Consider the following 11,347-nt stretch of genomic DNA (forward strand, 5'->3'; position numbering starts at 1 on the left):
TTGTGTGTGCATGTGTAAAGGAAGTCAAGCAGCAGTTCCCAGGAAGTTCCTAGCAGCAGTTGCTAGGAATGCTAAAGAGGAGAAGCAAAGGATGACAAAAAGAACAAAAGGAGGAAGCCCGTAATTTGTATAAGAGGACATACATAGTTAGAAGTGAGATGTTAGGAGAAAATATGTGTGTATATATATAATTTCATTATCGTCCATGCTAACTCTTCCCTTAATTGTGCATTTCCGCAAATTTCATGAGTACAGAAATAAAACTAAAGACATACATTGGTACAAGTTTTGAACATGACAAAGTTCTGCAAAAGAGCAAAAAGACTCTGCAATCTCTTTGAGTATGTAAGAGCAACTGTCATTTCCAAAAGCCATGACTCAGAAATGCTAATTCTGTCCAAATTACTAAATTACTCAGGATGACAATAAGAACTTTTCAGAGCTTATCTGAAATCTCAGCTATGATATGAAATGCCATTTAAACTGATGATTTTCATAAGCCTCTCAGCAAACCCTTGTCTCAACCTCACCTCTGTCACCACATTAAAAATTCCTCTCAAATTGCAAAGCCCCAGCTGTGCCATTCTGCACCATCTCAGAACAGCCTGGAGACATGACATCTCCATCAACACCAATACACACGCTGGACAATGACAAACTGCATGTCTGTCACAGAAAGATCTTTCCCCTCCATGTTGCGTACAATTACAACCTTTGTAAAATGCAGTGGACCAAAATACATAAAGAAACAAAAAAAAGTGTTCTTCTTAATTGGCTATAAAATGGAGAAAATTCATGTTTAAGTTTCCTTTTCTCCCCAACTCTCTGACAGTCTTAAAGAAAGATCATAAAATTTTCTTCTGTTTCTGTTTTCCAGTTACACAGCCCAAGACTACAAAAGCTGGCCCAGACCACACAGAGCTACTATTCTAATAAGTTGCTGCAGACATATAGCTATCTTGCAGAATTATTTATTTTCTCATTGGAAGATACACATCATTAAGTAAAAATCTGACCCTTTAAGCAAGTCTTACGTGAATACTATCACTGATTCTTAGACTTTCCTTGATTTTGTTTTCCCACACTGGTTCTCGTACGAGGTCTTCTAATGCTACTCCAGTGGAGAACCACAGAAGACTGGGTACTGATCAAATTAAAGTTTTCGACCAATAAGAAGAAAGGGACTGGTGTAAGCAGGGCTGCTTCAGGAGGGGGGTCAAGCTGAGGCAACTCTGGAAGAGTCCATGCCCTCACCAATAGGGCACCCTTCCCCAGGACTGCAGCCAGCAGGTAGACCTGGGAGAGTGTTACAGACTCCAGAGACAGCCCCAACACAGCCAGATGAGCCCAGGAGCCCAGTCTGGTGCAAAAAGAGATAGAGCTACCATGTAGTTATGAGTGGCCCGTCCAGCAGAAGACCCAGAGACAGACCCAGGGCTCCACCACACCTACTGGGTGAGCCTGCTCAGGCTGCCGCTACTTGTAGCTAAATAAAGAGAAATAAAATTAACTCTAGACTGCTTCGAAGTAATATTTCAGAGTCTTGTTTTCATGATCTTTGTAGTTCTAAGTCTGAGAAAGCATGAGTTTAATCTTCTTTTGGGTATTGAGAAGTCTAACAAACATAGATCTAGGAGTTCTAGATGCAGGGACAAAGACCCATCACATTCTTCAAGATTTGCAGTGGAATTCAGAGTATTAGGAAGACATTATGTTTCCATGCACATGCACAGAAACATGTGGGTGTACAGCCATAGCATTCTGTGCTGCATGGCTTTTATCTTATTTGCATTTTCTCAGTTTTATGCTGCGCTCCACTAAGATGAGGTGGGGAGTCGAACATTCTGGAAACAGCAGAGGAAAAAAGTCCTTTGCCATGACAGCTCCTGATAGTTCCTTACTCCTCTGCTCTGAGGTACCACTGGATGTATCAGGCTAGGGAATCACATCAGTGAGCTGCCAGTCAGCAGCCTTTTCAGTGGCTTAAGAGAGGAGCAAAGAGCAAAGCCATGGAACTGTTGAAAAATGGATGCCTTCTGAGGTATCAGAGGAGGTGGCAGAACTTTCTGCAAATCAGAGTTGATGAGGTATTTGTAACCTTCACCTGGCTCATCTTTTCACCACATCACAGGCTGTTTCTTGAAGGGACAATGAGGGCATGGCCTGCACCACAATGACTTTACCCCTGGCCTCAGCCACCCTCTTGGAGCAGCCCTGCTCAGGTTTCTCACTGACAAATAGTTATTTTGGTGGTTTATGGCTTCCTTGGAGGTTCCAACAGTAGTCATAGAACTACTTTCTCCCAAAGACAACTACTGCATTTCAAATTGATAGCACCAATGTGGTACACATTGTGAAAACAAATGGATTAAGTGTCCACTCAAACTATGCACAGTCTTTGATTTACCCTTAATAAACACAACATTGTTGACACAAAAAAGGCCCTATATAAAATTTATTGTTTGATATAAATCCTCAAAGGGAAGATAATTGATATTACTGTTCCTATGCCACCCCATCTTTCCAGTCAACAGAGACACTGTAGGATTTGGTTATGTTTGGCTGATCAAGCTGACAGTGTGTTTTCCTAAGGCTTTCGGCAGCCAGCATAAGTCAGAGCAGCCCTGAGGTTGATTTAATTTATACTGATGGACCTGGTGGAACAGACTGACCTCAGAATGAACTTCATCCTACCTTTTTAGCTTTTTTCCTTACCTAGGCTATATGCTACTCAGTGTAGCCTATTGAGTGTATAAATATGGATACATGCATGCATTTTATTTTTCAGTTGAAAAATTGAAAGCCACTGAATAATTTCTCCAATTCTTAAGTAGGTCTAAGACTGCCCCCAGGAAATTCTTTCCTGCTTTTCTTTTGAGCTGAAATATAATCTGGGCAGTTCAGTCAAAGCAGTGTAAATAATCATGCAGAGCAGTCAATATAGTTCATAGTTTCCAGATTTAACACACTTAGATGGCATCTGGACCACTGATTTAAATAAAAAGTATCCTTTCAGGAAACTGTTTTTTAAAAGGCCAACAATTATTGTAACTCCATAAGCCAGTAATTAAGTGCTGGGTTAAGTAACAGGCTCTAGGCTTAGTACTGAGTTTGCAAGACCATGGTACAGAGTTTTGCCACCTTTGCTTTGTCTAAACTTGTCTTAATAAGCCTTCAGTTTTGTTTTTGACTTGGATTAGTTTTACCTTTTTGTTTTGTTTTTTTTTTCTGGCCATATGACTATGGCTATTTGCTTTACTTTCATTTGTCATTGTATAGTGCCACTATAGTTTTACACAGATAGAAGTAACAAGTGACCATTTAGTGCAGAATGAGATATTTATGATTAACAGAACAGTGCAGAAGAACACAGACTCAGTATAATAGCAAACACCTTGAGAAGCAGGGACATAGGATGCACCGTACTGGAATACGAGTCTGGGATGATAAGAAAAGGGGCACAGGCTGTTTCTGAGAACCCCATGCCTATAAACAATTCACCACTGCTCATTTAAAATGCAGAACTGTAACTGGACAATGCAAATTTATACTTATCAAGTAAAAAAAGCCAAGGTAGCTAACAAATGTAAAAGATATCATACACATACAGGTGTACCACATAAATTTAGATGTATCATAGAGATGAAAACAAATGGAGAGTAAGTAAGGTATAAAAGCACATCAGCAAACATAAGTGACCCCAAATACACCCTAGAGGGAAAAAGAAACCATCAACACCACATTCCTCCAAGCAAAGGACTACAGGCTTACCGTAACAACCACATCACCACACAGCTGCAGTCACTGACATTATGACCCAGAGCTGCAGTGGAAAGGTGAGTATAACCCCAGGGAAAGAAATAGAAACTAAGTGGTCGTGTAACAATTTTAACTGTATTACTATTATTATTAGGAAAATTTTTGGCAAGGGGTATTACCATAATACTGGTATTTCTGTCCGTAAGTATTTTGTGTAATAACACATCTTGACTAATGGCGATTTGTGGCTAAAAATGTTAAGATTTCAATTCTACTAACAAATTATTGCTTTATGCAAAAGGTGTTTGCCCATAAGCAAGATTTATTTTGCCCAGTCTTATGCTAAATCAACAGTTACAACAAATAACAGTGACTAGAACAATAACAAATAACAAATAACTAGAACACATCATCGAGATCAACCTATAAGTATTATGGCCTATTACTGTGATACTGAAGCTTTCCAACTTGCCGCATGCTGAATTTATTGCTACCTATAAACCTCTACAGTAATAAACCATAAATATTTAATGGTCTCACATGCTCACCTGGCTCAGACCTCCAAGATCTTTTAGCAGATATTCTCAATTTTCTAAGAATAATATACATATTAAAATACACATATTCTGTTGTTTGTGATTACATCCTTCAGAAAATTTGCCTAAATGTCTTTGCATTTTAATGTTTTTTGACATTACTGAAGTGAATAAAATCACTGAATAAAATTTTTTTTAAAGAAAAATTCCAAATTCAAATTAATTTCTTTTCTTTCTGCATTCTGGGATCGTCATTCAAGGCCCTGTTATGGATAATTTTTTTCAAGTTCTTTTTTATTACAGAGCTTCTGCTGTTCCTTTTTGGTTCTTTATGAGTATTGTTTGAAAGTTGTCCTTGTTTTGCTTTTCTGTGTTCACTTCTCCCACCATGTATGCTCCCAAACTATCTAAAGTTTAAATCTGCATATGATATACTTTTGGCACTCATGTAATAAAGGACTTTCTAGGGAAGGATAAAAGTATACTTTCTTACAGCAGCAGTGAAGGGCAAGAATATGACAAGGTACCACTACAATTTTACCCCAAAACAGTGTTCATTATTCAGTAAGACCATCTAATGCCTCACATCTTTTGCATTAAGACACTGAAGGAAACTTTTAGCACAGAGTAACAGTGTTCCTATTTTCCCTGTCTATGAGGTGGGAACAACCTTTGCTGTAGAAAAAGTTGCACTGTTATACCTACAGCTCTGTCGAATTCATGTAACTTACCGGAAGTGGTTGTTTTCCTGTGCTGTGTAACTAGTATTCTTGCATCGTGAACCAACATTACAGAAAAGGGTTCGCATGAAAGGATAAAGGCCCCGACCTGGTAAATCACGAGCTTCTAAGTAACCTAAAACCAAGCAGAGGCAGAATCAAGGCCAGTGACGTGGCAGTTGCAGACTGTACCACCACACTGTGTTCCCTTCTCCTAAACAGCATCTCTGTTATCTGAAAGTGACGAAGTTGTATCAATGGTAGGTGTCCCATTCAAGAAAAACTCTCTCACCACAGAAACCACAGAGTAACCTCTATGTCAGACTGTGACAACAGGGTATATATGACCCTTAAGAGTGATCTTTGAAAAGCTGAATTTCCTGGTAGTAACACTATTGCAATATCATATACTTGCTAGCCCAAAATCATGTGTGACTTGGAAAAGAATATAGACTTCTTCACAGAACAGTATCTTCTCACAGGCTTTCATAAGATGAAGGAACTGGTATTCAGCAATGTCTGAACATACATCCATCGAGACGGTCTAAACAGCAGCTTTTCCACATCTCTGGAATTATCCACATCTCTCCATAAAGTAAATGTACATTGAACAGGTTATGTTCTCTCCAGCTATTTCACTGTACAGATCTAGAATTGTTTTACCAAATTGATTTTTAATGTAGCTAAAGATGGTTTATCCCCATTTTACTGACAATGGTGAATAATAGAATTAATAGAATAACAAACTTAATAGATTATAATATCATAAGTAACTCTTTTCTAAATGAAGCTAATGTTTTACAAGATAAAAGCAAAAAGAACTTTATAAAGTGGAGTTAGTCATGAGAAGTTTTGAAGTGTTAAAGGAAATGGAGGAATTTATTATTTACAAAATATTAATTCTAAATCCCAGGAAGTATGTAGAGGTAAGGTTCATCTTGTCTAATTGTTAATATTTACTGGAGAATTATCTACCTCTGAACCAGTCATCTAAAATCCAATACTCAATTGAAAGAAATAAATACAACTAAAACCCAAGTAATCCACCTTATATTCAAAATTGATCTCTAAAACTGTTCTGAAAAATCAGAGCTTAAACTTTGTATCTCTCCCACCTAAAAACAGCTTGCTCAGGTCCACAGCTAGACATGATTGAACCCCACTTTAGGACTCTTTCAATTGATTTCACTACATTTAAGTCCCCCATTTTAGGATACCATTAGTATTTGCTGAATCTTTTTACAAGCAGAGGCAACCAACAGAGAACACAAGTGAAACAAAACATACAGTTTTCCTTGTATTTTGGGGGCTCCTGGAAGCGGATTGCAGCTAGAATCAAGAACAGCACACATGGCCACAGTATTTCAGCAAGAGATAGGACCTGAAAAAACAAATCAAAACATTATAAGTCTATAGAAAGCAGGATTTGGGAACAAATCACTAGAAATTATATATCTTTTAATAATAAAAAAATTAAATATCTCTTTTACAACTACTTAAGGGAAAGTAAGATCATTGAAGTAAATTAATAATAGATACTTCTATTTAAAATCCTTATAACTTTGTGAAATACACTGGTCACAGAACGAAAAAGTAGTTTTCACTTCTATTTATAGTATTAGTAGGACACAAACTCCCAAATAGACTGAACAGAAATAAAAAGCACAAAGACCAATTGTCTCGATTTTCAGCAACAGAAAGGAAGAAACTGCCATTTAGCCAAGTTTTAAAAGACTTCTAGACTCACTGATAACAGTGTTAGGAAAGCTCGAACAGCGAACTCGGTAACAGAAACACAGTTGAAATGACAGCCAGGTTGAAGATCTCCCATTAGAGGCTGTTAACTTCCCTGAAGCATACTGAGGATTTTATTTCTAAACTGTCAGAGTTGAACCAAATCCTATGGAAGAAGTGATTCCTGAACTTGGGTATGTTGGAAAAATGCCAGAGAACAGTAACATAATGCTTAAGAACAAAATCCAGTGTCATAGTCTTCCTTGTGGAGAAAGACTTCGCTGCTGAACATGGGGCAAGGAACTAAAGGTTTCCTGAAATTTAGGGAAATCACCATTTATCTAAACTGATCACACACAATACAGAAGACAACAAAAGAAAAGCAAGGCTGGTGCTTAAAAATTTTTAGGGATCAGCAAGAGCTGGCTGCTCCCCAAGGGGCAGGGATCCGTGCATGGCAACACCAGCCAGTGGGGCAAGGGACCCAACCCAGGAACTCCCCAGGGGAGCAGGGCAGGCCCCACCTTTGCAGCCAGCCTCCACCAGAGTCCAGATCCTCAGTTAATGGCATGGCAGAGCCATGGTCAAGCCAGAAAGACAGTGGCCAAGCACAAGGGCTGAGCTGGAAAGCAGTGTTCCTCCGACTTCACCCAGGTGGGAGCAGAGGGCACAGAAACCCCACTTTGTCTGGATCCTGGGCTCTGGTGAGGCTGCTTACGGCCACTAAAGCTTAGCAGAGCTGCAGGGCCCCAGTGGCATCCTCCCCTCCTTGGCATGTTCATCCCGAGCTGTGGAATAGAGCCATGGCTGTAGGGTATCCATGGGCTGCCTGTGGGGAATGGAGCCAGGTGCAGCAGCTGAGGAAAGGGGCACTGCAGAAGAGACTTGGAGGGAATGTCACCAGACTGTCCAGGAGGGACTGGAAAGGGAGCAGGCTGCCCCTGGGGGCACACACCACCACAGCCAGTGCTGCGGGAAGGTCCCATGAGAAATTCAGGTGTGGGATGAGGGCAGTGGGAGACCAGAGCTTAGGGGAGCTTATAGGGGGAGGCCCTGGACAGCCACAGGCTGGGCTCCCTCAGGAAGCTCACCTCAGGGCTCAGGGCAATCCCAGATGGCAGCCAGGACAGAGCACCAGGCAGCTGCTCCCTGAAGGGCAGGGAGCCAGAGGGGATGCTGGGACAGCAGGGCCCTTGTCAGGCAGGGCCTGCCCTGCTGTACCAGGGCAGGGCAACAAGCTCCACTGGGAGCCTGGATTGCCAGGTGAGCCAGGGCTATGGCTGAGCCAGGAAGCCAGCCTGTAGTGACAGCATTCAGCATCAAACACAGCCCTGCCATCTCTGGCAGAGTCAATGGGAGAATGGGACAGCTAGGACAGAGACTGCTGTGTCTGCTGACAGGAATTTGGGATAAATATAAGAACTGAGAAGGCAGCTGCAGAGGCAACAACAGGTTGGAGGACTCAATGAATCATCAGCATGCTGCAAACATTAAGCATGCAAAATTGATCTCAATGAGTAAGTTATTTGTGGCATACATGGGAAAGTAATGCCACTGTATAAGATATATTTGTGCTTGAATGAGAAAAGCAACCACAGAAGGTCCAAAAAAAGGCATTTGTGAGATTGCAGGATTGCAGTCCTGCACAGCTGCTTTGCCCAGGCACTGGGAGGAACTGGAGCCTGAGAGCTCATGTTATTCTGAGGAGCTGTACCTGGGAGGAATAGTGAGTTTTAATAATGGAGCCTCAGGGCCTAGCTGATAAAAGCAGACAACTTTGTAATTGTTAACTCAGAGTTTTGGAGGTTTGTGTGAGTATGTGGTTTTTTGTTTTGTTTTAGGTTTTTTTGCAGGGATGCAAAAACATATGTGTACAAAACAGAGGACGCTCATTGGTAAGCAACTCTCAGGGGATGTTTATATCTCTTAAAGTGTGGAAGAAATAAAGGAGTGTGAACTATAAAAGACAGAAGGAGGGCGAAGATGACTCTCGGTGTAGGGGCAGATAAAGAGCAAGAATTATACCTGCATTTTCTGCCATGCTTAACATTAATCCAAAATGAAAACTACTACTAATAACAACTTTTTTAAAAAGGCATAGTTTTAGAGTAGGCTATGTTTCTGTTTTGTTCTAATAATCATATCAGTGACTACACACTCCAAGGATTTCACAGCCTGATTTTAAATTCCAAGGGTCCTCTAAATTAGGGTATCAGAACAAGAGAATTTGGGAACCACCTTTCATCCTTTACCTAGATACAAATTTGGATGGTAATAGATTATTATTTATTATAACTATTTAAACAATAGTTCAGAAATACATAGATAGAAAACTAAAGTAGTACATTTGCCCGGTAGTGTGTATCTCCTGAGCTTCTGAAATCTGTAATTCTGAAGCAAAAGTTTCTGAAACAGAAATGAGAACGTGTCTTCAGCACAACTGCAATTTCAAGCTCCAGCTGATGCTGATGCCCAAACATACATAATAACTTGTGCTGTCTTTGAACCATGTTAATAGGAGGTGCTGATGCCAACCTGAATTTCATTCAAAACACCTGTTCCTTATAGAATGCTTATATCTGTCACATGCCCTTCATCTTTCACTGTGTAATATCAACTAATGCCACATGATATTCATGACACATTGTTAATTCAACAGAGCTCACTTGTCTTCTAGCCCTACCTATCGATAAATAACCATGAGGAGACTATTGCTTTATACAGACAGTTCTACATGATATGAAACAGAGCTGAAGCACATCAGATCTTTCTCTACTTTTCTCTTTAGATTCACAAGGGTCTGACCTGCCCTTTGCACAGGTGGATGATCCACCTGGATTTCTCCTCAGGTAACTGCAGATGGAACACCTTCACAGCTCAATGGTTGCACAACAGGCACATAAGGAGGGTTTGCAAGTTCCCCCAGGGCAGGTCTTAGCTCTCAACAGGCAGAATTAAGTTTGCTTTGGGTTTGCAATTCTTGGTTTGGAGAAGTCTGTATCTCAGTGAGCTCTCTATTCAGGAAAGCTACCAATTAGGCAAACTTAAAACTTACATGAGGGAAAACTACACAGAAGAAGACAGATAGATCCACATGGAGGAGAGCAGGAGATACAGAGGAGCCACTTGATGCACACTAATTGAACATACAGAAGTGTTTAGAAATGAAGAAGAATATGATCAACAGCATCCTTCCCCCAGAAAATGTCTTTTATATTAAAAGACATCACTTGTAATAATTTGGTGAAGAAATTTTCTCTAAATCACAATTTTATTTAACATAAATATTTCTGGAACTAAAAACTGTGTGTTTATTTTATTGAGATAATCCTATCCAAACAGCCAACATGCTTCATTGTAAAGCCCCAGATCATCACAGACAAGTGAAATCAATGTTAAACTACTAATTGAAGTGACTCTTCTTTTTCCTCAAAAAATGTTGTTTCACTTGAGAAAATTCACTTCCTTCTATCTTAAATTAAAAAAATCATTTCAATCACAGTAAAGGTGAATGACATCTCATATTTAGGTATCATTTTAACTTTGATTGCTGCAGAAGTGGCTGTCACATTCTTCAGCATATTGGAATTTGAAAGGTTCAATTAAGCTTTGCAGAGTGGACAAAAAAGGAAATTTAGAAGTATATGCAATTTTAATGCACATTCCCTGCATTCCCTGTATCTAGATTCTGATCACAGTCATGCAAGCTTTCTTATATTACCAAGGAGTACCTGTAAGGTGAAGAAAATTGATTTTCACCCTTGCCACTACTACCAGCACTGCTAGTATCTAATGTTAATTAAAAGATAAGCTGTGACTCTTCAAAACTTCTATGAGATTTTCTATCTCATTTGCAAAGTGGAGTGCATTGCTGTATTCAGCCATTTTAGAATTAAAACCACCCATTGTTGTTCTCTACTTGTATTTTCAACAATTAGATGACCAAAGGCAAAACAAGAACCATTTGCAGCCACCCTGTACATAGCAACCTGCAGTAAAAAGGGAAAATTGATAGATACGCTCTTTCCAACAGATACTAAAAGATTTAAAATATTCCTTTTTTAATCATTTTCAAGCACTCACCGGTTGCCTCACACGGCAGAGCCAATTTTTCCAAAACAGAGCCTTGAACTGGTGTACAATGTGCCCCATGTTCTCTTTTCTTTCCTTCATCCACTTGCTGAGTGGTTTCTTAGGGACTTTCTAACTCAGAATCATCTCACAGAGCAGTCCAAACGTATTATTCAGAAGCTGATTAATTCCAGCACTAGAGAATAGTGCAAGAGATTTGCCTGCTTCCTGAGAAAAGATGAGATTATATTTCTGCCTCTTGTTTTTCATTCGTCGAGGAATCTCATCTTTCTGTTTGCTTCTCAGTGCAATGAACAGTAAGGGGACGGGTTTATATAAATACCCTCGGGGTGCTTTACTCCAGCATACATTCTGCACTTGTTTCAACTTTTCTGGAATAAAAATAAATGCAAATGACAGGGGAAAAAAAAAGAATACGTAACATACATTTCTCTTTTTCTAAAGTTGGGTGACTTTCTGTCACTCCAGTGTTTATGTCACTTTGTTTGCATATGCTTAGATTTTAGA

At 39.7% G+C, this 11,347-nt stretch overlaps 1 protein-coding gene across 1 annotated transcript in view; it reads right to left on the reverse strand.

Moving 5' to 3' along the window:
• Positions 1-10,918, reverse strand: part of ABCA13 (ATP binding cassette subfamily A member 13) — a 172,296-nt gene extending 161,378 nt beyond the window's left edge. Inside the window, exons 1-3 of the mRNA XM_027643860.1 lie at positions 10,832-10,918; positions 6,302-6,395; positions 5,027-5,150 (exon numbers count right to left, since the gene is read on the reverse strand). Of these exons, the coding sequence (XP_027499661.1) occupies positions 5,027-5,150; positions 6,302-6,395; positions 10,832-10,900 (287 nt within the window). The 5' untranslated portion in view covers positions 10,901-10,918. The remainder of the gene's footprint in view (positions 1-5,026; positions 5,151-6,301; positions 6,396-10,831) is intronic.
• Between the last annotated feature and the right edge of the window lie 429 nt (positions 10,919-11,347).

The sequence above is a fragment of the Corapipo altera genome, unplaced genomic scaffold (assembly GCF_003945725.1).
Source record: "Corapipo altera isolate COAL_440 unplaced genomic scaffold, ASM394572v1 24b, whole genome shotgun sequence".
Taxonomy (NCBI): Eukaryota; Metazoa; Chordata; class Aves; order Passeriformes; family Pipridae; genus Corapipo; species Corapipo altera.